This window comes from Pristiophorus japonicus, chromosome 12 (genome assembly GCF_044704955.1).
Source record: "Pristiophorus japonicus isolate sPriJap1 chromosome 12, sPriJap1.hap1, whole genome shotgun sequence".
Taxonomy (NCBI): domain Eukaryota; kingdom Metazoa; phylum Chordata; class Chondrichthyes; family Pristiophoridae; genus Pristiophorus; species Pristiophorus japonicus.
Window position 1 is genome coordinate 144,557,915 of NC_091988.1, and position 26,742 is coordinate 144,584,656.

The following is a 26,742-nucleotide window of genomic DNA, read 5'->3' on the forward strand; positions in this document are numbered from 1 at the left end:
AATTGCATCCAATTTTTCCATGGTTGGATGTAAACCATCTTTGTCTACTCTGTACCCTAAGTACTCCACTGAGTTTTTAAATAACTCACACTTACGAGCAGACAATCATACTCTGTGCTTTTCTAGCCATTTGAGAACATCATTCAATATGTTATTATGAATTTGTCTATTTGGTGCTGAAATTAGTATGTCATCTAAATAACATACTACACCTTCAATACCTTGCAAAATCTGGTTCATCACCCCTTGGAATATGGCAGGGGCGGAAGACAATCCCATCGGTAGCCTATTAAATTGATATAGGCCTAGATGAGTATTTATAGTCAAACATGACTTGGACTCCTCATCTAGTTCAAGCTGTAAGTAGGCAGTTTTGAGAAGATCTGACCACCTGTCAGTGTTGTGAACAAATCTTCTATATTCGGCAATGTATTGGGGATATTACCCTATAGAACCTGGTTTACGGTTACTTTATAATCACCACACAATCTTACCTTACCATCGGACTTAGGTACAACAACAATGTGTGTAGCCCAATTACATCGATCTATCTGACAAATAATGTTCTCAGTCTCTAGTCTTTTGAGTTCTTGCTCAACTTTCTCCTTGAGTGCATATGGTATGGAACGTGACTTGTAGTAATCCAATCTAGCATCCTTCTGTACCCTGACACTCGCCTTGAAGCCTTGGATTGGACTGCCTGTTTCGCAGAACACCTTCGGATACTTCTTGATAACCTCATCCGTTGATGAAAATCTCGCTTCCACACAGAAAATCTTACACCAATCCAGCTTCAGTGAGCTCAACCAATTTCTTCCTAGTAAGGCAGGCTTGTCTTCTTTAACTACTATTAGAGGCAAGTTCTGAAATTGATCTTTATATTTCACCGGTGCAGTGATACGACCTACCGCAGGAATTTTCTCTCCCGAGTAGCCTCACAGCTCTATCTTGGATTTCTCCAGTTGGAAATCACGCAATTTGTCACGACATAGTGACTTCGGGACTGCACTCATGGATGCACCCGTGTCAATTTCCATTGGTATCTTGAATCCCGCAACATCTATATGGATTTTGATGCTTTCTGAATCGCTGTCCATTAACCTCTTGCTCCTGATGACGTGTAACTCTAACATCTCCTCATCCTGTTGTTGTTCTTCCATGCTATGTAGTCTCTTGGGATTTCTACTCATAGCTTTGAACGCTGGACTCATAGCTTTGGAAGCTGGTTTACCCTTCAGTCGGCATGCCTTCGCAAGATGCCCAGTCTTCTTGGCAGAGTATGGCAAAGTTGTCCATACTCTGCCTTCACATATGGACAACTTTGAGCAATGTGTTGTCCCAGGCACCTATGGCATGACTTCGACGCTCTGTTAGAATTTCCACGTTTCTGAGACTTTGGGCCCCCACCGTCTTTTACCTTGAACCTGCAGGTGATTTACCTCGGTTGACAGACGACCGTAATTATTATTTAATTCCAGGGAATATTGTTCGGCCATGCCCATCGACCTCGCTGTCTGACAAGCAATCTCAAAAGTTAAGTCATCCGTCATCAATAACTTCCTTCTGATTGCATCATTTTTCACCCCACAAACAAAACGATCCCGTATGCTCGATTTTGAAAGTTTCCAAAATTACAGTGCATCAATAGCTTTTTTAATGCAACGATGTAATCACTGATACTTGCATCAGACTTTTGATTCTGAATCCCAAAACAGTAGCTTTCAGCAATTTCTAACGGTTTGGGGTTATAGTGCTGTTCCAGCTTCGTTAAAATCTCTTTGGCTCATCAGACACAAGCAGATTTACAAGAGTGTCATATAATGCCGGACCTGCCTCCGATAAGAAGATCACTCTCTTATGTTCCAACACAGCCCAGTTCTGGACTGCATTGTCTGGAACTTCGATTATGTTATTTCCAATGAAATACATATCTTTATGCATATCCACATATGCTTTAAAATGTTCCCAGTCGTGTCTATTTTCCCCCAAATGTCCGATTACACCTGTCATTTTAATCTCTAGCTGTTCACACCGTGTGCTGTATTTTACCTCGGATTTTGTAGCTTTTTTCCAAAGGCAGAAACTTCCAAAGTCTCTCTGTCGGCTGGTTGAATCCTTCCCCAACAAAATTTAAGCATTAAATCATCCGAAAAAATCCCATCTCAATCGCCAAATGTGATATATTCACAGAGCACAAGCACACACAGCTTCCAACATGGCAGGCAGCTCTCTCGGAAGCCTCTGGAAATCTGCCTGGTTCTGTTTAATGATTAACTCTGCAATTGCAGTACACAATATGTCCACATCTATAGTGTGGCGCTACAAACATTACAAGCTTACAGACATTACACCACTATGCTACCTTCCCTTTAAGGACTTCAAAAATTGCCACCTCGACGGATTTACCACTCCCGGATTGGCAAGCTGGCAGCTTGCCAATCACATTATAATGAGGGCCATGGGCCAAAATCAATTGGGTGCCATGCTTACTCCTCGTGGCGGTCTATGCATACAACCTCCACACCCTCATCCCCACCCTCCCCCAACACCGCTCTCCTGAATAACATGCAGCGTGAATATTGCTCCCATTTCCTTAACAATCAATGACCTGGATTTTCCGAAGCCTCCGACCACATACGAGGTGTGTCGACAACCAAATGTGCCCCGCATGGTCCGGGTTTCCGCATGCATTGCGCATGCACGAAAACCTGGAACTTGCGATCTGCCAAGAATCTTCTTGACAGATCATATGAATCCCCAGGAAATGGCCATTCACTGGCGGAGAGTGGGGCTATTTGTGAATGGCCATAAAGCTCTTACGCCTCAGATCTTCTTTTCCCAGCGTAAGGGTTTAAATAAACATTAAAAAAAATATTTTAAATCATGTTAACATTCAAAAAACAACCTGTAAAATAAGTTTTGGTAATTTCTGGCTGCTTGAACAATGGGCAGGTCAGGACCATAAAAGGAGCGGAGGTGCGACGGCCCAGGAGCAGCATGGAGACGTACTACTTCAGGGAGCAGCGCAAGCTGGTGCAGGAGGGTGACGGCAGAAAAGTGACGTCATCAAGGTACAGGTCAGTGATTGGAGCGTGGGCAGATACAGCAGGAGCAGCGAGAGACTGTGGAGGGATATGATCGGGGCCCAGGAGAGGTGTAAGTTCGGGGCCCAGGAGAGGTGTGAGTTTGGGGCCAGGGGCCCAGGGGCAGCACGGGCCAGCCCACATTGCGATCTGTGTGCGCACTAGGTCTGTGCAGCAGAGCAGGTCTCCAGTCATCTTAGATATTTGCCACTGGACCAAGACCTAGCTTTGTCAAGCCTGTGTGGTGGCTGGTGTGCAACTGCCACCACACGTTAGAAAAATCCACACACAGGCATCTTCCAACCTTCAGGATGTAGTTCGGGACCTGGAATATTAGGTCCTTCATTGAAACACCTGTGAACTCATCCCTTTTTGGCATGGAAGCAAGTCATCCTCGCTTCGAGGGACCGCCTATGATGATGATGATGATCTAAGGAGATCAAGCTAGCATTATTGACAAAGCGATTTGTTCTTAACGAATACTTCTTGGTACCCCAAGCATTTGAACCATAACCGCATGAAGCATCTCTTGATCTGAATGTACCACCTACATGTGATGAACACTTCTACAATGAAAATAAATCATGAATTCTGAATTAATTTAATTGTCTCAAACCTAAAAGCATTCAGATTAAATGAACTGCTGCTTTTTCTAAAGAGTAATAAAATATTTACTGCTTGTACAGGTCATTTATTTCCTCACTACAAATTTCTGTTATGCTTTCTGATTCACCAGCCCTCTCTGCAACTATCATCCTTCTCCGCATTACCTTCAGAATGTCTATTCATTTGTGAACGAGGCCGTTGATATCCACGACCTTATTGTGGGAAATTGCACTGATATGTCTTAGGTTGAACTTTGACTCATGGCTGGCAACACCTTGCCCCTCACTGAGGCTTCTCCACCTGGCTATGCTCTCTACAATCTGCCTCGCCCAAACCGTCCACGTGGCAAAGTGGCCCCTATCACCAAACCACACCTTGGTCTCTTCCCCTCCTGCTCTGTCAACATCTCCTCCTTCAAACACTCCACCTTGTTTTACCCTCTCATCTCTCCTATAAAACCTTCATTCTGTCCCGCACCCCCAAGTCCCACCCGGAGTTTCACTACAAGATATCCTTCCTTTCTTCTGACAGCCTCTGCACTGAGCAGCTCCTCATCCTCAGTGATTTTAATTTCCATCCCAACTTCCATGCCATCTCTCCTCTAATTTCACTGCCATCTTGTCCTCCCTAAACACCTTTCCCTTGTTATAAGCTCTCATATCCATATTGACAGCCACCCTTCTCCCATGCCACCTCCACTTTCATCTTCAACAACAAATGCGAGGACCTCTTTATCACTATGATTGAGACCATCCATTCATCTGTCTCTGCTGTTCCAGCCCCCACCGCCCCCCCTCCCCCACTCTGCTTTAACCACCAAGCAAACCTTCCCCCAGGCTCTCTCCTTCCCTGCCCTGATCTCACATCTTTCTTTAGTTTCTCTTTGAGTATCTTCCCTCGTGCCTTCTCTGACTTAATCAAGGCCACGAGACCCACTTGGTTCCTTGGCTCTATTCACCCTAAACTGTTGAGCATTCAACTTTCCTTCCTGATTCTTATGCTAACTGCCATTGTAAATGTCTCCCTCTCATCCCACTCATTCACTGTTCCACTCACTTTCAAAACCACCATCATCATTAACCTCCTCAAAGAAAAACACCTTTAACCCCTCTGTCCATGCAAGTACTTAAGTTATATCCTTGTGATATGTTGATTGGTCTCAATGTTGCACGTCTATGTGCCAAAATGTCCTGTAGTGAAAAGAGAAATTAAAAATTCTAAATAAGTTCAGCTGGATCAAAAGCTAAAAGCAATCAGATTAAATGAAGGACTGTTTTTTTTAAATTAAGAAAATATTATCTGGTTCCAAATTTAACTTATTTCTTCACCACAACTTTCTGTTATAATGTTGATTCCTGATGTGATTATACCAGTGGTAATTCATAAAGCTGAGAAGGGTTGCTTACATTTTATGTTGTTTTATAAATTGTCTCATTAACCATTGGGACATCAAACTACTTCTTGTGTTTTGGAACAGACTTGAAGTGAATAAATGCTGGGGAGATGAGAATTGTGTGGGACAGTGAGAGGGGAAAAAATGACTACCAGATTTGCCCTTAACCTCTCCGCCTCTCCACCACTCTCTCCTGCATCAAGACCCTTCTTAAAAACCTATCTCTTTGACAAAGCTTTTGGTCACCTGTCCTAATGTCTTCTTCTTTGGCTCGGTATCAATTTTTAGCTGATTACATTACTGTGCAGTGCCTTGGGATGTTTTACTTCATTAAAGGCACTATATAAATGCAAGTTGTTACTGTATAACTCTTGGGCCACGATTTTCCCTACCTCGGCGGGTCCATGGCAGGCGAAGTCGGTGATGGGTCCCAACCCACACTGCTGGCTGCAACTCGTTGTCCACAATGATTTTACATTGATTCGGCTTGTTAAGCACCACCCCCCCCCACCCCCCCACCCCACCCTCAGCGTGTTCCGTGGCCAGTTGAAGGAAGCAGGTCTGATGGCGTCATTTGATGGCGCGTCATCAACCAGTTTCCTTGAAGGGAACTTCTGCAAATTAAATTTGACAGTTGTGATGTCAGTGTTCAGCAGCATTGAGGTGCTGCAAACACTGACAAGCACTGCATAGAGGTGTACCCAGGCTCCCCCATGACTCCCTCTATATGCTTATGGAGGGAGTCACAGCACGCAGGGAGGTTCTCTTCCCTTCCAATGGGTGAAAGAGATCTCCCCAGGAGACCAATGTAGCCTGGTTGCACATTGTACAGCAGGGCACCAACAGGGATGTCGTCAGGAGGACCTGGCTGCATGGCACAAACCTTTCAATGATCTCAGTGGATCACAAAACATTACTGCAAAGCCATACGCAACCTCATTTTGCTGTGCCTCTCATCACATTCCCATCACTCTGTCTTCCCTCCCTACCCCTGCACATTCTTACTCACACCAACTTGCCTTGCACCTCCACCCATCTCTCTCTATACTTTTTAAGTGGCTCTTAATTAGGTCACAATGACTTGAACTGCCTCCCCCGCTCCTACGTGACGGGTCTGGTCAGCGTTGACAGATCCGACATCTGGGAAAGGTACGTGGTGGTGGTTTGACAGCAGGGTCCTGACCACTGTCCAAAAAAATTTTTTCCCACCCGAGCCACCACCGAAATCGTCCGCTGACCCCCTGAAAAATTCCCCCCTTGATACCCAGTGCAGTGTGCAAAAGTACATTAATTGTACCAAACAGCAAGACTCCTACCGCTGAAACACGAAAAGATTAAAGTGACAATCGCTCGCAGGTTTCTGGCAATCATCCAGGAGACTTTGCACCATTTCCTCAAAAAAGATTTTTGATACTTGGGCTGAAATCCTTTGACCGATTGACTGGTCCAAACATGCCACCTGCAAGTGATGATCTCCACCACAGTGAAAGAAAATCAAGAATTCTAAAGAATTTAACTACTTCAAAAATGGAAAGTATTCTGACGAAATGAACCACTGCTTTCTCGAGATTAATAAAACATTATGCACTTTTAATTTCCTCAATTTGCACTACAGTTTTGATTCTTGGTCTCACAATGACCAATGACCAAATAAACATCAAACGTTTTATAAATCTGAAAATGGCCCGGAATTTCCGGCCAGCGGCGAATAAAGGCGTTCGCTGCTGGCCCCGAAGAAAGCTGCCCACAAAGATCCCACCATCTCTGAGGCGAGAAGTCTGCCTTGTTCGACGTGCAATTGAGACCAGTGCAGTTTGATGGGAAGCCCGCAGCATGATCTGCTGTGATGTCAACAAGCTGTCTAAGCAACCAATCACAATGCAGAATTCTTACAAACAGGGAACCAGGATGTGAAGAAGCTCTTTTATTCTGACTTTTATAAAATGTTAGAGAGAACAAAACAAAGATTGGGTCTCTCACATGGGGAACAGGTAAACCTGAAATAAAGATAAAAAAACTTAAAAAAAAAATTTTTTTGAGTTATTTTTAAAGTTTCTGAAAAATTGTACACGGGCTAGAAATTGCATGGCGCCCTTTTTGGGGTGGTAACTTTTGCGGGAGGGCAAATGTATTGCTGGGCACTGCACAATTGAATCCAACACGAAATTCCAATTTAGCGTTCCAGGAGGGAAGTGGAGTGCTAAATGAAGCGCTGCCACTTCCCTTGGTGTGCTAAACGGAGTGAGAGGGGAGGTAGTGGCAGAGCGCTGCACAATGTCCCGTGCGACGCTGCCGGACACATAGACTCCTTCCCTCCCTTAAAGGGAGGGCCAATGCCGAGGTAATTTCAAGGTAAGCTGGGAATGGTCGCACTAGCAATTGCGATCCAGGAAGAGCAGCCCCAAGCACTCTAAGGGCCCGCAATTGGTTGATACTCAAGACCCGCCCATTTCTTAGCAGTATACCAGCGGTATGTCAGCAGTCTGCATCGGGCGGTATGTATCTCAGTAGTCGATCTCGATCGATTTTCTGTTCGTTGGGCGGTGCAGCACGGAACTGCGCATGCGCTAATTTTTTCCCCCCGTTGTTTTACACAAGCGTTTTACCTGCGATTTCAGGGGTCGGGGTCCCTGAGTTGAAGAGGAGAGAGAGAGAATGAGAAGGAGCAGCAAGCCATGCGGCAATCGACAGGATCGGGACATGGCGCGGAACCCCCCCCCCCCCCCCCCCGGGTGCCATAGTAGTCAGGTCGACAGCACCTGCGGGTGGGGAGCTGACATCATCTCCCAACTTTGAAGCCATGCCTTCCACATTGTGAGTTTCTCCTGAGGTCCCAGTTATTGCGCCTGGAATGTCTGACCCCCACCCCCCCCCAACGACAGCAACAGCACTTGGGGTGCGGCGCTGCACACCGGCTTGGTATCAACACGGGGAGGTCCATGTCCACAAGCACTGGGAAAGGGAAAGGTGGGAGTAAGAAAGGGGGGAATAGTCCCAAATGTGGTGTAACATGCAGGTGTGGACAGGGAAAGTAAAGTGTCTTTTTGTTGTAATTGAAGTTTTATTTGTAAAAGTTTATTAAAGTTGTAAAATTTTGTTAAAGTTGTTATTAAAGTTGCTGAAGTTTTGTTAAAGTTGTTCAGGGAAATATAGAGCAGTCAGCATAAAATCGGTGCTAGGAAAAATAATGGCATCCCCACTAAAGGAGAAAATAGAAGAACATCGAGAAATCAAAAATATAATAACAATTAGTCAGCATGGATTTTAAAAGGGAATGTCTTGCTTGACCAACCTCATTGAACTTCTTGAAGAGGTAACAGAGGGAGTAGACAATGGACATGCAGTAGATGTAATTTATATAGATTTTCAAAAGGCCTTCGATAAGTACCCCATAATAGACTAATGAACAAGGTCAGAGAATACAGAGTCAGGGACAAGTAGCAGAATGAATAGCTAGCTGGCTTCAAGACAGAAAGGATAGAGTAGGGGTAAAAGATCAGAAGGTGGGTAGTGGTGTTCCACAAGGATCAGTGCTGGGTAGGTGGCACAGTAAATAATATAGATGGGGACACAGTTGCAAATGAACATGGATAGATTAAAGAAGTGGGCAAAACATGTTCAACATGGGAAAACGTCAGGTCACCCACTTTGGATCTAAGAAAGATAGATCAGACTATTTTCTAAATGGTGAAAAGCTGGGAGCTTTGGATTAGCAGAGAGATTTGTGGTCAAAGTACAAAAAATATTTAAAAAGACGAATGGGCCTAGAAATTTGTCTCAGGCGGTGGTGCAAACTGGGTGGTATGGGATCGGCTGCACGCAGTGCCTGATATTCAGTTCCATTACAGTTAGTGGAATATCAGTCGCTGCGTTTCAGATGGCCGATCCGATAGCACCGGTTTTTCACCACTGCCTGAGACAAATTTCTCGGCCATGGAATGTTAGCCCTTATCTCAAGAGGGTTGGAATTCAAAGGGTGGAAGTTATGTTACAGCTGTGCAGAGCTCTGGTGAAAACCCATTTGGAATACTGCATTCAGTTTTGTGAACTGCATCTCAGGAAAGATATATTGGCCTTAGAGTGGGTGCAGCGCAAATTCACCAGAACGATACTGGGGGATAAGGGGTAAATAATTAGGACAGTTTTCACAGACTAGCCTTGTATTTCCTTGAATATACAAGATTAAGGGATGATCTAATTGAGGTGTTTCAGATGATTAAAGGATTTGATAGGGTAGATAGAAACTATTTCCTCTGATCATCTGATCACTTCCTTATATCGCTCTCCACCCACATCTCCCTTCACAGTCACAACCCTACTTCCTTCCGCCCTTGAAAAAACTCTTTCCTAATTCATGTACAACTTGCACTTTCAAAATCCCAACCATCTATCATTTGGCCCTCCATTCACCACAAAATTCTGCAGCTATCGATCTGCTCAACCACACCCAAAACTCCACCTTTGATGGCCTAGTCGTCATTAAAATCATTACTCTCGCTCACCCTGGCTGTTCCTCAGCTATGGCCCTGAACTCCGCTCCCTTAAGTCCAAGGGACCCAGACTTGAACAGATATGGTGGACAACTAATATACCCGTTCACCACACAAAGCACTGTCAGGTCATGCGCTCGTCTGCAAAAACTGATCACTATTCCACGATAATTCTGGAATGCAAAGATAACCACCAGCTTCTTTTCTCTACTGCAAAATCGCTTCATAAACCCCTCTCCCCAGCTCCTCCATCAATCATCATCATCATAGGCGGTCCCTCGAATGAGGATGACTTGCTTCCACATAGGTCCACGATGTTCCAATGAAGGACCTGATATTCCAGTCCTGAACTCCAATTGAGGGGTTGGAAGATGCCTGTGCGTGAATTTTTTTAACGTGTGGTGATCGTTGCACCAGCCACCACATGGGCTCGACAAAGCTAGGCCTTTATACAGTGGCAAGGGTTAAACCAGGATGACTGAAGACCTGCTTTCTATGATTCCCAAAGCTTTTCACCACTGGGGTTTTTCATTGCCTCATGTCTGGGTCTGTTGTAGATTAATCAATAAGAACATAAGAAATAGGAGCAGGAGTAAGCCATTTGGCCCATCGAGCCTGCAATAAAGATTGATTGCTATGATTATTCACTACTGTGAAGCCCCGTGGGACATTTTTGCTACGTTAAGGCGCTATATAAATAAAAGTTGTTGTTATTATTGATGAACAACTCTATTATTACTGTAATAGTTGACTACCAAGCTGGTCCTTGGCCTCCTCTAGCAATTCCTCTGTTCCCATAATAATATCTAATGTCCTCTTATATGACTCCAGATCTTTTGCCAGCAACTGCCCGAACCAGAAAAGTATGTTGGGTATCGATCGATCACATGAAGAAATTATTTCTGTCATCATCGGTGAATGTGTCTATGTCATCTTAAAAGGCTGTCATGGTTTAACTTGTAAGATGCTTACATTTTCTGTTTTACTTTGCAACCTATATATCTTTATAAGGTCCCTGTCAATTGCTTCCTTTCAAGATTGAAGAATCTCATAACATAGTCCTCTGATGCTGGGGGGAATTTTATCTCCCTCCATCCACTGGAAACCAGGCAAGGTGTCAATTAAAAAGGAACGGGGTCAATTACCAGCTCTGTTCCTGCACCACAAGGAATTTAACGCCACTGTTTGTGGTGGCAGATAAGGTGCACACCTAATTCACACGGAAGACTCATATATGTATGCAAATCAGGATCCTCTTATGTCAAGAGGACCCTGTTGGCCTTTTAACTATGGTCTGAGTGGATCTCCCTGCTCAGTGAAAGCTGCTCTGAAGACTGAGATGCCACAAAAGGTAAGTTTTAAACTTTTCTTTTGGTGCCAGGAAAGCCAGGAGTTAAACTAAATTGGGAAAGTCTTGGTCCCTGCTGCCCCAGACTCACCCCCACCATCCTATCCAGGAGACCCCATTGATCCCCCTCCCCACTACTTACCTTCCAGCCAGCAGGCAGCCTCTAGCTGGCTGCCTCTTTCTGGTTGTTTCAGGCGAAGGACTAGCCGGCAAGATATAAATGAGGGCTAGGAGTTTAAATAAGCCAGGCCTCAAATGTATGCTGTCAGTGGGGCTGATGTGATCCAGCGGGGCCCGCCCAGACAGAACATGCTCCCAGTTAAATTCCTCCTCTGTAATCAGCCTCTGATCCTTTTTAACATTGCTTCCAGGGTTTGGATGTTTCCCTTGTGCCTCAATGACTAATAGTGAATGGAGATTCCAAGGCACATCCTGACTAGAGTAATGTACAGCTTCGGCATGATGTCGTTGGAGATATATTCTACTGATTTGCAAATATAACTCAGCATTCTGATTGTTTTTCTGATTGTGACTCTGCAGTGACATGCCTCGGTCAGTGTTGAATCCACCAGCACCCTCTGATCTCTTTCAGCCTTTCCTCAAGCTCAGTATGATTCATTAAATATGTGCCCCATTTTTTCTTCCAATATGTAAGATCTTGCATTATCTGTATTGAATTTCATCTGCTATAGTTCAGCCAAATATTGCCTAGATCCTTCGGTAATTCCTTGGCTGCCTCTTCTGAATACACTACCACCTCACCATCACTGTCCTCTTCCCCTCAATCACTCCACTGGTATCACCAGGTCACTAGTAAGTTCGGTCACCACACATTAAAAAAATCCATGCACAGGCATCTTCCACCCCTTCAATTGGAGTTCAGGATTGGAATATCGGGTCCTTCATTGAAACATCTGTGAACACATGTGGAAGCAAGTCATCCTCGTTTGAGAGACCGCCTATGATGATGATGAGTAAGTTCTGCCTGTGTTCTTTGCAGCAAGATGGAAAAACAATGCTATTTCTTTCCTATTCTGACATTTTAAATGTTTTCGAACATGTTTACAATTTTGCAGGAAACCAGGGGAAATCTTTATGAATATATTTACAATGGCATACTACATAGTGACCAAAACAATTCTTCCCCAATCATGTACATAAAGTACGTGTACCAGGATTTGTTTTTAATGTTTCATGCAAAAATGTGCAGATTACAAAATTACATTCTGAATCAAAGCTAAATATACCTAAAACAGTTATCAACCTGCATTTAAATTAAGTTGGAATGTAAAGAATGATTGCTTACCTCCTTTCTGTACATTTCTTGAACATCTTTTCGCACATTAGAAATATATTCAGCACCCAATCCAGCATCGCTGGACATTAATGGAAATGATTGAATAGTTGGAGGTGTCTGTAGTAAAACAAAATACATGCACACGTTTGGAAAATGAGTATATGATAGAACTCAGTGAGCTGATATTGATTTTATAACAGTGAATGAAACTTAACTAATTCGCTGTAAGCAAAATGTTACACAAAACTGGATTCTACCCATGGACTATTTACTATGTAAGAATATTTATTAATGACTTGGACTTGGGTGTACCAGGCACAATGTCAAAATTTGAGATGACATAGAAACATAGAAACATAGAAAATAGGTGCAGGAGCAGGCCATTCAGCCCTTCTAGCCTGCACTGCCATTCAATGAGTTCATGGCTGAACATGAAACTTCAGTACCCCATTCCTGCTTTCTCGCCATAACCCTTGATCCCCCGAGTAGTAAGGACTTCATCTAACTCCCTTTTGAATATATTTAGTGAATTGGCCTCAACTACTTTCTGTGGTAGAGAATTCCACAGGTTCACCACTCTCTGGGTGAAGAAGTTTCTCCTCATCTCGGTCCTAAATGGCTTACCCCTTATCCTCAGACTGTGACCCCTGGTTCTGGACTTCCCCAACATTGGGAACATTCTTTCTGCATCTAACCTGTCTAAACCCATCAGAATTTTAAACGTTTCTATGAGGTCCCCTCTCATTCTTCTGAACTCCAGTGAATACAAGCCCAGTTGATCCAATCTTTCTTGATAGGTCAGTCCCGCCATCCCGGGAATCAGTCTGGTGAACCTTCTCTGCACTCCCTCAATAGCAAGAATGTCCTTCCTCAAGTTAGGAGACCAAAACTGTACACAATACTCCAGGTGTGGCCTCACCAAGGCCCTGTACAACTGTAGCAACACCTCCCTGCCCCTGTATTCAAATCCCCTCGCTATGAAGGCCAACATGCCATTTGCTTTCTTAACCGCCTGCTGTACCTGCATGCTAACCTTCAATGACTGATGTACCATGACACCCAGGTCTCGTTGCACCTTCCCTTTTCCTAATCTGTCACCATTCAGATAATAGTCTGTCTCTCTGTTTTTACCACCAAAGTGGATAACCTCACATTTATCCACATTATACTTCATCTGCCATGCATTTGCCCACTCACCTAACCTATCCAAGTCACTCTGCAGCCTAATAGCATCCTCCTCGCAGCTCACACTGCCACCCAACTTAGTATCATCCGCAAATTTGGAGATACTGCATTTAATCCCCTCGTCTAAATCATTAATGTACAATGTAAACAGCTGGGGCCCCAGCACAGAACCTTGCAGCACTCCACTAGTCACTGCCTGCCATTCTGAAAAGTACCCGTTTACTCCTACTCTTTGCTTCCTGTCTGACAACCAGTTCTCAATCCACGTCAGCACACTACCCCCAATCCCATGTGCTTTAACTTTGCACATTAATCTCTTGTGTGGGACCTTGTCGAAAGCCTTCTGAAAGTCCAAATATACCACATCAACTGGTTCTCCTTTGTCCACTTTACTGGAAACATCCTCAAAAAATTCCAGAAGATTTGTCAAGCATGATTTCCCTTTCACAAATCCATGCTGACTTGGACCTATCATGTCACCATTTTCCAGATGCACTGCTATGACATCCTTAATAATTGATTCCATCATTTTACCCACTACTGAGGTCAGGCTGACCGGTCTATAATTCCCTGTTTTCTCTCTCCCTCCTTTTTTAAAAAGTGGGGTTACATTGGCTACCCTCCACTCCATAGGAACTGATCCAGAGTCAATGGAATGTTGGAAAATGACTGTCAATGCATCCGCTATTTCCAAGGCCACCTCCTTAAGTACTCTAGGATGCAGTCCATCAGGCCCTGGGGATTTATCGGCCTTCAATCCCATCAATTTCCCCAACACAATTTCCCGACTAATAAAGATTTCCCTCAGTTCCCCCTCCTTACTAGACCCTCTGACCCCTTTTATATCCGGAAGGTTGTTTGTATCCTCCTTAGTGAATACCGAACCAAAGTACTTGTTCAATTGGTCTGCCATTTCTTTGTTCCCCGTTATGACGTCCCCTGATTCTGACTGCAGGGGACCTACGTTTGTCTTCACCAACCTTTTTCTCTTTACATACCTATAGAAACTTTTGCAATCCGCCTTAATGTTCCCTGCAAGCTTCTTCTCGTACTCCATTTTCCCTGCCCTAATCAAACCCTTTGTCCTCCTCTGCTGAGTTCTAAATTTCTCCCAGTCCCCAGGTTCGCTGCTATTTCTGGCCAATTTGTATGCCACTTCCTTGGCTTTAATACTATCCCTGATTTCCCTAGATAGCCACGGTTGAGCCACCTTCCCTTTTTTATTTTTACGCCAGACAGGAATGTACAATTGTTATAATTTATCCATGCGGTCTCTAAATGTCTGCCATTGCCCATCCACAGTCAACCCTCTAAGTATCATTCGCCAATCTATCCTAGCCAATTCACGCCTCATACCTTCAAAGTTACCCTTCTTTAAGTTCTGGACCATGGTCTCTGAAATTACTGTTTCATTCTCCATCCTAATGCAGAATTCCACCATATTATGGTCACTCTTCCCCAAGGGGCCTCGCACAATGAGATTGCTAATTAATCCTCTCTCATTACACAACACCCAGTCTAAGATGGCCTCCCCCATAGTTGGTTCCTCAACATATTGGTCTAGAAAACCATCCCTTATGCACTCCAGGAAATCCTCCTCCACCGTATTGCTTCCAGTTTGGCTAGCCCAATCTATGTGCATATTAAAGTCACCCATTATAACTGCTACACCTTTATTGCATGCACCCCTAATTTCCTGTTTGATGCCCTCCCCAACATCCCTATTACTATTTGGAGGTCTGTACACAACTCCTACTAACGTTTTTTGCCCTTTGGTGTTCTGCAGCTCTACCCATATAGATTCCACATCATCCAAGCTAATGTCTTTCCTAACTATTGCATTAATCTCCTCTTTAACCAGCAATGCTACCCCACCTCCTTTTCCTTTTATTCTATCCTTCCTGAATGTTGAATACCCCTGAATGTTGAGTTCCCAGCCCTGATCATCCTGGAGCCACGTCTCCGTAATCCCAATCACATCATATTTGTTAACATCTATTTGCACAATTAATTCATCCACCTTATTGCGGATACTCCTTGCATTAAGACACAAAGCCTTCAGGCTTGTTTTATTAACACCCTTTGTCCTTTTAGAATTTTGCTGTACAGTGGCCCTTTTTGTTCTTTGCCTTGGGTTTCTCTGCCCTCCACTTTTCCTCATCTCCTTTCTGTCTTTTGCTTTTGTCTCCTTTTTGTTTCCCTCTGTCTCCCTGCATTGGTTCCCATCCCCCTGCCATATTAGTTTAAATCCTCCCCAACAGCACTAGCAAACACTCCCCCTAGGACATTGGTTCCGGTCCTGCCCAGGTGCAGACCGTCCGGTTTGTACTGGTCCCACCTCCCCCAGAACCGGTCCCAATGCCCCAGGAATTTGAATCCCTCCCTGCTGCACCACTGCTCAAGCCACATATTCATCTGCGCTATCCTGCGATTCCTACTCTGACTATCACGTGGCACTGGTAGCAATCCCGAGATTACTACTTTTGAGGTCCTACTTTTTAATTTAGCTCCTAGCTCCTTAAATTCGTTTCGTAGGACCTCATCCCTTTTTTTACCTATGTCGTTGGTACCAATGTGCACCACGACAACTGGCTGTTCTCCCTCCCATTTCAGAATGTCCTGCACCCGCTCCGAGACATCCTTGACCCTTGCACCAGGGAGGCAACATACCATCCTGGAGTCTCGGTTGCGGCCGCAGAAACGCCTATCTATTCCCCTCACAATTGAATCCCCTATCACTATCGCTCTCCCACTCTTTTTCTTGCCCTCCTGTGCAGCAGAGCCAGCCACGGTGCCATGAACTTGGCTGCTGCTGCCCTCCCCTGATGAGTCATTCCCCTCAACAGTACCCAAAGCGGTGTATCTGTTTTGCAGGGGGATGACCACAGGGGACCCCTGCACTACCTTCCTTGCACTACTCTTCCTGCTGGTCTTCCATTCCCTATCTGGCTGTGGACCCTTTCCCTGCGGTCAGACCAACTCACTACACGTGATACTCACGTCATTCTCAGCATCGTGGATGCTCCAGAGTAAATCCACCTTCAGCTCCAACTCCGCAACGCGGACCGTCAGTAGCCGGAGGTGGACACACTTCCCGCACACGTAGTCGTCAGGGACACCGGAAGTGTCCCTGAGTTCCCACATGGTACAGGAGGAGCATAACACCCGACCGAGCTCTCCTGCCATGTCTTAACCCTTAGATACACTTAAACTGGTAATAACAATGTTAAAAGTTACTGACCAATATAAGAAGAAAAAGAAAAACTACTCACCAATCACCAGCCAATCACTTACCCCCTAGGCTCTGACGTCACCTTTGTATCTTTGCCTTCTCCCTGTAGCTGCACCGGTACGCCTCTCGCCGACCCCGGACTCGCGCTGCTCCGAGCTCCCGCCTCCTCGACTGACTGCCCGAACTGCTCGACTCCCGCTGGCCTTTATAGGCCTCTCGCCGACCCCGGACTCGCGCTGCTCCGAGCTCCCGCCTCCTCGACTGACTGCTCGAACTGCTCGACTCCCGCTGGCCTTTATAGGCCTCTCGCCGACCCCGGACTCGCGCTGCTCCGAGCTCCCGCCTCCTCGACTGACTGCTCGAACTGCTCGACTCCCGCTGGCCTTTATAGGCCTCTCGCCGACCCCGGACTCGCGCTGCTCCGAGCTCCCGCCTCCTCGACTGACTGCTCGAACTGCCTGACTCCCGCTGGCCTTTATAGGCCTCTCGCCGACCCCGGACTCGCGCTGGAGGTATAGTGAACAAACAGTAAGGAGGAGAGTGATAGACTTCAGGAAGATATAGGTGCAGCCACTCAAACTAGGTGCCTCCTCCACCCTCACCTCCAATAACAAGTGCAAGCAGCTCATGGACTTCTTTGTCACTAAGATTGAGATCATCCGAGAGATTATCCAATCAACTACCTCTGCCACTTCCCTCCTTTCCCCTAGCCCATCGAGACGAACTTCCTTTAACTTTCCCCCTGTCCTCATGCTGAATTTGCATCTTTCTCTAGTTTCTCACCGATCGCCCTTCATGCCCTCTCTGAGCTCAACTTGTCCACGAGACTCACTTCCTGTTCCTTCAACCCTATTCCCACTAAACTGCTGGCCACCCAACTTTCATTCCTGGCTCCCATGTTAGCCAACATTGTTAACGGTTCCCTCTCCTCAGGTACTGTTCCCTGCTCCTTCAAATCTGCCGTCATCACCCTTCTCCTCAAATAAACAACCTTTGACCCCTCTGTCCTTGCAAACTACTGCTCCATCTCCAACCTCCCTTTCCTCTCCAAAGTCCTTGAACGTGTTGTTGCCTCCCAAATCTGTGCCCACCTTTCCCGGAGCTCCATGTTTGAATCCCTCCAAGCAGGTTTCTGTCACTGCCACCGCAACAGCTCTTATCCATGTTACAAATGGCATCCTATGTGACTATGACAAAAAAATTTTTTTAAAAAACCCGCCAGCTCCAACGGTTCGGTACTGAGGCCAAGTGAGTGGGGGAGGGGCGGGTAGGGTACACTACTGAGGGAGTGCCGCACTGTCGGAGGGGCAGTACTGAGGGATTGCCGCACTGTCGGAGGGGCAGTACTGAGGGAACGCCGCACTGTCGGAAGGGCAGTACTGAGGGAGTGCCGCACTGTCAGAGGGGCAGTACTGAGGGAGTGACTGTCGGAAGGGCAGTACTGAGGGAGTGACTGTCGGAGGGACAGTACTGAGGGAGCGCCGCACTGTCGGAGGGGCAGTACTGAGGGAGTGACTGTCGGAGGGGCAGTACTGAGGGAGTGACTGTCGGAGGGGCAGTACTGAGGGAGTGTCAGAGTTCATTGGATATATTCAAGAGGGAGTTAGATCTGGCCCTTGTGGCTAGGGGGATCAAGGGGTATGGAGAGAGACAGGAAGGGGGAACTGGGGTGGATGGTCAGCCATGATCTTATTGAATGGTGGTGTGGGTTCGAAGGGCCGAATGGCCTACTCCTGCACCTATTTTCTATGTTTCTATGTACTCTGTCCCTCCTTGTCCTTCTCGACCTGTCTGAAACCTTTGACATGGGTTATCACATCATCCTCCTCCAATGCCTCTCCATCGTCATCCATCTGGGTGGGACTGCACTCGCTTGGTTCCATTCATACCTATCTGATCATAGCCAGAGAATCACCTTCATCATTACCTCTGGTCTCCCCCAACAACCTATCCTTGGCCCCCTCCTATTTCTCATCTACATGCCCCTCGCTGACATCATCTGAAATCACAGCGTCAGTTTCCACATGTACGCTGATGATACCCAGCTCTACCTCACCACCAACGATCCCGCTAAACTGCATGGCTACGCAGTTGTCTGGAGATCCCGTGCAGCCTGCGACCAGCTTTTCAATGGGAGATTTCATGCATTTGTGAAATTTTGAAAGGGACATGCAGCCCGTTAAAGCTTATCCATCATCCAGTACCGTATGAGCAGAAATTTCCTCCAACTAAAAATTGGGAAGACCGAATCCATTGTTTTCAGTCCCCACAACAAACTCCATTCCGTAGCCACTGACTTCATCCCTCTCCCTAGCAACTGCCTGAGGCTGAAACCAAACCATTTACAATCTTGGTGTGATATTTTACCCGAGCTGAGCTTCCAGCCACATATCCATGCCATCATTAAGACTGCCTATTTCCGTCTCTGAAACATCGCCCAACTCCGCTGTTACCTCAGCTCATCTGTTACTGAAAACCTCATCTATGCCTTTGTTACCTCTAAACCTGACTATTCAAATGCATTCCTGGTCGGCCTATCACATTCTTACCTCCTCACGTTCTTATTAAAAAAAATAATCAAATTAAACTAAATTGCTTTTCTCGATACAAGATATACTAAACAGAGAATATGAGTGGATCAGATTGATGTTGGTCTTTACTTTGAGGCTCCTCTGGTAGAAATCATTAATAAGCCTGTTGCTCTAAATTGTTAAAAGTGCAGAATAGTAAGGTGAATAAATCTATTCCTAGAAATACAATGGAAAGCTTGATATACATAAAGGCAGATTCTAGAACATTCTCCATTCAACAGATCAAACCATTGTGGCAGGAAGAATGTCTCTGCTCACCATGGAGCAACATTAATGCATTCCAGAATATTTCTTGTGAAATGGTCAAATATTGCTTTCATAAAATAAGTCCAGTATTGTTGTAAACTAATGGAGGTGACTTGCCATATGGAACTCACTGCAGTTAAAAAAATGGGCACCTGTGCCAGAATGGCTGCACTTCAGATATTGTGCACACCTCTGCAACATTTTAACTGATGTCATTTGATAAAGCTCGTTTTATATTTTTATAGCATTCCGCACGTGATGTGCTGGACGCAGTGCGGAAGTCAAAGACGGCATTACTGGATGGCAGCAGCGATTCAAGTGCTACCATTTCTTTTAGAAATTTTAATGTGTTGAGCAACTAACACCCTTTTCCAGAATTGGCTGTTGGAGGCCAAGGAAAAGTTGAGTTAGTAACAATAACACGTGCGAGAATTTTAATGCTTTACATGGGGCTCCCTTGAAAGCACCATTGCAAATTGGAAATTTGCTTTCAGCATCTGGAGAGCTGCTCACTTGCCTTGCAGTATTGGTGGGAAGCCCCTTAATTTGCATGAAATATGAAATCTTCATGAGCCTTGCACAGAGTCAGTGTTAGGTGTATGCAGTTCACTCATTGGGCTCAATTGTCCCCAGTATTTGCTCTGTTTTTTTTGGAATAGGCTGCTTTTTCTGGCCTAATTTAAAAATCCCCAGTTTCCCCAATCAATTTGCATCAGCATAACTGACTGAGTTAAGTTTTTTTTCAGGTAAATTTTTTTTCTCAACCTACCAGCAACCTACGCCAATTCTGGCCATTTAGGCAACTTTGGCCAGCTAATAGTTACTCCATTTCTACTTAGGCCAGCGTATGTGGCCACTCAAGAGTTAAAGAAATCGGCTCAGGTAAGGAAATCGGCGCAGGTAAGTGCAGCAGATGCCCAGACGGCAGCAGCAGGAAAGCTAAGAGAGAGGGGGAGAGAGAGGTGGGGGAGGAAGAGAGAGGTGGGGGAAGGGAGAGTGGGTGGGGGGAAGTGAGAGTGGGTGGGGGGAAGTATTTCAGGTGTTGTTAGGTGCGGGGACCAGGAGGGAGCAGGCCACTCGGCCTGGGCTAGGGGCGGGCAAACGCACCGGGAGGCCATTCAGCCATGGCTAGGGGCGGGAAAACACACCGGCAAGCCCTTCAGTCAGGGCTAGGGGCAGGGGAGCAGACCGGGAGGCTGGGGGGGAGGGAGAGACAGTGAACTGGCCAGCATCGGGGTCCACAGAGCAGTGGGAAGGCACTGGAGAGGCTTGGGGGTAAGGCTACTCATCATAACAAAGCTGAATGAAGTCTCCCAGACTCGGAGCTCGACTGCGCATGCGCGGCCATTTGAGCGACGTCAAGAACGTCACTTTTTTCCCCTGCGCATGCGCAGAAGGCCCAGCTCCTTTTTCCAGCGCAGACCGCAGGCTCCACTCCCCAAGGCGACTGGCCACGCTGCGTGGCTGCAGATTAGAGGCCAAACATCGAGGAAACTACAAAGATTTTTTCCTGGCGCATTTATTCATGTAATTAATTGGCGCAACTCAGGCAAGTACGCCAGAAAACGGGCTCGGGAAAAATTGAGCCCATTGAATCTAGCATGCAGTAAGCTTCAGGTATCTGTGCCCGGATACCTGATGATCTGATGCCAGAAGTGCTGCAACATTTTGGGCACAACCTATCGCATTATTGACCCTTATACATACATATTTCAAATAGATCCTAAAGAAAGAAAGAATTGGATTTATATAGCACCTTTCATGACCACAGGACGTCTCAAAGTGCTTTAGATCCAATGATGTACTTTTGGAATGCAGTCACTGTTGTAAGGTGAGAAACACAACAGCCAATTTGCGCACATCAAGCTCCCACAAACAGCAATATGATAATAACCAGATAATTTGTTTTTGTTATGTTGATTGCGGGATAAATATTGGCCAGGACACCGAGGATAACTTCCCTGCTTGTCTTCGAAATAGTACCATGGGATCTTTTATGTCCACTTGAGAGAGCGGACGGGGCCTCGGTTTAACGTCTCATCCAAAAGCCGTCACCTCCGACAGTGCAGCACTCCCTCAGCACTGCACTGGAGTGTCAGCCTAGATTTTTGTGTTCAAGTCCCTGGAGCGAGACTTAAATTCACAACCTTCTGACTCAGAGGCGAGGGTGTTACCGACAAACCACAGCTGATACCAACTACAAAGCTTAGAACAATTAATACATTGTGGAATTCAGCCATTTTATAGAAATAAGTTAACTGTAGGCTCTAAACTTTAATAGGCATTCACGCTCGTGAAACATCACACAAAACTTACTACTACCCACAAACTTATTGGCATAAGAGAATGTCTCAAAAGAACTTAGGCAGATTGTACATTCAAACACATACAGAGTAACCTAATAGAATAAAGAAAATAAAAAGAGATACGTATGATTTGGACTGGTTACACCCAACAACGAGCGATTTATAAAATATTTTTGTTAGCAAGGATTTTTTCCCAGCCTTCGGGGCAATAGCAATAATGTCCATTATTAACCTCTGTGAAACACCATGGTTTAACTGTGTTAATTACACCCTGTAAACACAAGAACTTCTTGTAATCTGTCCCGACAATATGATTAGTAAAACATCCCAAAGATAAATAAAAGATGCCATTTGGCCCATCTAGCTCAACCTTCTGCTACATAATATTTTGGGATAATTTAAGAAATGGGCTAGAAATTCAGTTTTAGGTCATGCCTTGGACTTGGGTGTACTGGGCACAATTTCAAAATTTGCAGATGACACAAAACTTGGAGGTATGGTGAACAAACAGTAAGGAGAAGAGTGATAGACTTCAGGAAGATATAGACAGGCTGGTGAAATCGGCGAACACATGGCAGATGACATTTAATGCAGAAATGTGTGATGTGACGCATTTTGGTAGAAAGAATGAAGCGAGGACATATAAACTAAATGGTAAAATCCGAAAGGGGTGCATGAACAGAGAGACCTGAGGGTATGTGTGCATAAATCGTTGAAGGTGGCAGGGCAGGTTGAGAAAGCAGTTAAAAAGGCTTACAGTATCCTGAGCTTCATAAATAGAGGTATAGAGTACAAAAATGTGGAGATTATGATGAACCTGTATAAATCACTGGGTCAGCCCCAATTGGAGTATTGCATCCAATTCTGGGCACCACACTTTAGAAAGGATGTAAAGGCCTTAGAGAAGATGCAGAAAAGATTTACGAGAATGATTCCAGGAATGAGGGACTTCAGTTACATTGATAAACTGGAGAAACTGGGGTTGTTCTCATTGGAACAGAGAAGATTGAGAGGAGATTTGATAGAGGTTTTCAAAATCATGAGGCGTCTGGACAGAGTAGATAGAGAGAAACTGTTCCTGTAATGTATTTGCTTCATGGGTTCTTTGCTTAACAATTCATCGCAACACATTGCTATTAAGAACTAGTTGGTTTATTAGCAAAGGATTAACAATCACACTACACATTACCAGTTCATCCACCAGGCTCACAACCACCTCCCTCATCGTGGATCCGCTGAACCCAACTGGCTGGGGTTTTACTGAGTCTTGTGAACATCACGTGACTGGTTAAGCCACTCACAACTCAACAGCTCTACAAACCTGTGAGCATGCTCACAGGTGCATACATTACAGTTCCCATTGGCAGAAGGGTCAAGAACTAGAGGACACAAATTTAAGTTGATTGGCAAAAGAACCAAAGACGACGTAAGAAAAAACTTTTTTATACAGTGAGTGGTTAAGATCAGGAATGCACTGCCTGAAAGGGTGGTGGAGGCAGACTCAATGTTATCTTTCAAAAGGGAGTTGATAAGTATCTGATGGAAAGAAATTTGCAGGGCTACGGGGAAAGGGCGGGGGAGTGGGAATAGCTGAGACTCGGCACGGGCTCAACGGACCCAATGGCCTTCTTTCATGCTGTAACCATTCTATGATTCTATAAATAAAAAATATGACTAATAATTTTCACTCAGCAATCAAATTATTTATACTTGGCAGAATAAAGGAATTTGTGTTACCATGGAATTGTAACGCATGCAGAGTTTGGAAGCTTAGTGCAGTCACTTACCTGACTATCTGCATTACCTCCTTCTTCATTGTATTTAACCAACGTCCATGTAGGTTCATTATAAGGTAATGAACAATTAAACTTCTTTTTTGCAAATATACAAAATAGAAGTAGACACAAAGCCACTGCAAAGTTTTAAAAGAAATGAATGACATGAGTTAATCAATTAACGTCCATTTGAGAATTAGCTTCATCTCTATTGATTAGTAACATGATTATTGTTTTGAACAATAGAATAACAATATTATGACAGTTGAAACATTCCAATATTGTAATATCATTAATATTTTATTTAGTGAATAAAGGGAATGATTTTGCAGTAGAAAAGATGCTCACATGCTAATATGAGCATGAGTATTTTATTCTGAAATAAGGGACTGGGTACTCCATGAAGTAAAGGAAAAATTGAGTATTTTATTCAATGCAAGATCTATTTCATCATAAAGCACACTTCAGTGCTTAAAACCACTGGATAAAGGTTATTTCAGGAAGGGCAAACCTCAATTCAACTAGCTTTTCAGTTGTTAATGCACCTAACTTTTTAACTGTTTCTTCAATAAATATTTAATCTAGTTCCTATTGGTTTCTTGGGCTTCAATAGACTAGATCACTCCATTAGAGGCTTCACAGAAACATATCTTTTACTCAGCATCTAGGGTCATCTTTACAACACTTTCCTCCAATGCTAAACTAGCAGTGTAATTCCAGAGTTCAGGCAAATCTATACGAGAGTGAAGTGTAATGAGACTCCCTGGAGCTGTAAATGCCCCACTGCTTCTGTTTGACAACACATGCAAGGTAAATACAATGCAATGTCAAATGTGGCTTGCAAAGCAACCTCACCTTAATTTAAACATTTAGGGCTGGCCTTTTGGTCTTCTGCCACCTCTCTTAGCGCACCGAATGCTGGCGGAAAGCAGTTCTGTCCGGGTGGCCAGCTTCTAGCGCCCTGCCGGGTCATAGGCATAGAAACATAGAAAATAGGTGCAGGAGTAGGCCATTCGGCCCTTCCAGCCTGCACCACCATTCAATATGATCATGGCTGATCATTCACCTCAGTACCCCTTTCCCGCCTTATCTCCATACCCTTTGATCCCTTTAGCCGTAAGGGCCATATCTAATTCCCTCTTGAATATATCCAATGAACTGGCAACAATGACTCTCTGCGGCAGGGAATTCCACAAGTTAACAACTCTCTGAGTGAAGAAGTTCCTCCTCATCTCAGTCGTAAATGGCCTACCCCTTATCCTAAGACTGTGTCCCCTGGTTCTGGACTTCCGCAACATCGGGAACATTCTCCCCGCATCTAACCTGTCCCGTCCCGTCAGAATCTTATACGTTTCTATGAGATCCCCTCTCATCCTTCTAAACTCCAGTGTATAAAGGCCCAGTTGATCCAGTCTCTCCTCATATGTCAGTCCAGCCATTCCTGGAATCAGTCTGGTGAACCTTCGCTGCACTCCCTCAATAGCAAGAACGTCCTTCCTCAGATTAGGAGACCAAAACTGAACACAATATTCCAGGTGAGGCCTCACCAAGGCCCTGTACAATTGCAGTAAGACCTCCCTGCTCCAATATTCAAATCCCCTCGCTATGAAGGCCAACATGCCATTTGCCTTCTTCACCGCCTGCTGTACCTGCATGCCAACTTTCAATGACTGATGAACCATGACATCCGGGTCTCGTTGCACCTCCCCTTTTCCTAATCTGCCGCCATTCAGATAATATTCTGCCTTCGTGTTTTTGTCACCAAAGTGGATAACCTCACATTTATCCACATTATACTGCATCTGCCATGCATTTGCCCACTCACCAAACCTGTCCAAATCACCCTGCAGCCTCTTAGCATCCTCCTCACAACTCACACCACCACCCAGTTTAGTGTCATCTGCAAACTTGGAGATATTACACTCAATTCCTTCATCCAAATCATTAATGTATAATGTAAAGAGCTGGGGTCCCATCACTGAGCCCTGTGGCACTCCACTAGTCACTGCCTCCCATTCCAAAAAGGATCCGTTTATCCTGACTCTCTGCTTCCTGTCTGCCAACCAATTCTCTATCGACGCCAGTACATTACTCCCAATACCACGTGCTTTGATTTTGCACACCAATCTCTTATGTGGGGCCTTGTGAAAGGCCTTTTGAAAGTCCAAATACACCACAGCCACTGGCTCTTCCTTGTCCACTCTACTAGTCACATCCTCAAAAAATTCCAGAAGATTTGTCAAGCATGATTTCTCTTTCACAAATCCATGCTGAGTTGGACCGATCCTGTCACTGCTTTCCAAATGCGTTGCTATTTCATCCTTAATAATTGATTCCAACATTTTCCCCACTACTGATGTCAGACTAACCGGTCTATAATTACCCGCTTTCTCTCTCCCTCCTTGTTTAAAAAGTGGTGTTACATTTGCTACCCTCCAGTCCATAGGAACTGATCCAGAGTCGATAGACTATTGGAAAATGATCACCAATGCATCCACTATTTCTAGGGCCACCTCCTTACGTACTCTGGGATGCAGACAATCAGGCCCCAGGGATTTATCGGCCTTCAATCCCATCAATTTCCCCAACACAATTCCCCATCTAATAAGGATATCCTTCAGTTCCTCCTTCTCACTAGATCCTCGGTCCCCTAGTACATCGGAAGGTCATTTGTGTCTTCTTTCGTGAAGACAGAACCAAAGTATTTGTTCAATTGGTCTGCCATTTCTTTGTTCCCCATTATAAATTCACCTGAGTCCGACTGCAAGGGACCAACCTTTTTCTCTTCACATATCTATAGAAGCTTTAGCAGTCAGTTTTTATGTTCCCGGCAAGCTTCCTCTCATAGTTTATCTTCCCCCTCCTAATTAAACCCTTTGTCCTCCTCTGCTGAATTCTAAATTTCTCCCAGTCCTCAGGTTTGCTGCTTTTTCTGGTAGTCAGGGACACTAGCACAGGAGGAGCATGACACAGGTCCGGGCTCTCCTGCCATGACTTAACCCTTAAATTAACTTAATTTGGCAACAATGCCAAGGTTTCATACTGCTAAGAAAATAAAAAGAAAAGAAAAAGATTAAATTCTCACCAATCCACCAGCCAATTACCTGCTTGGCTGTGATGTCACACTTCGATTTTTTTTTTACTACTTTGTTTATTTTCTGCCCCTGCTCCAGTTGGTCTCCTCCGATTT

The 26,742-nt window shown here is 44.9% G+C and overlaps 1 protein-coding gene across 1 annotated transcript in view; it reads right to left on the reverse strand.

Annotated features, from left to right (window-relative positions):
* Positions 1–26,742, reverse strand: part of LOC139276875 (cadherin-like protein 26) — a 111,709-nt gene that overhangs the window by 18,463 nt on the left and 66,504 nt on the right. The window contains exons 12-13 of the mRNA XM_070894873.1: positions 23,565–23,689; positions 12,227–12,334 (exon numbers count right to left, since the gene is read on the reverse strand). Coding sequence (XP_070750974.1) covers positions 12,227–12,334; positions 23,565–23,689 — 233 coding nt within the window. The remainder of the gene's footprint in view (positions 1–12,226; positions 12,335–23,564; positions 23,690–26,742) is intronic.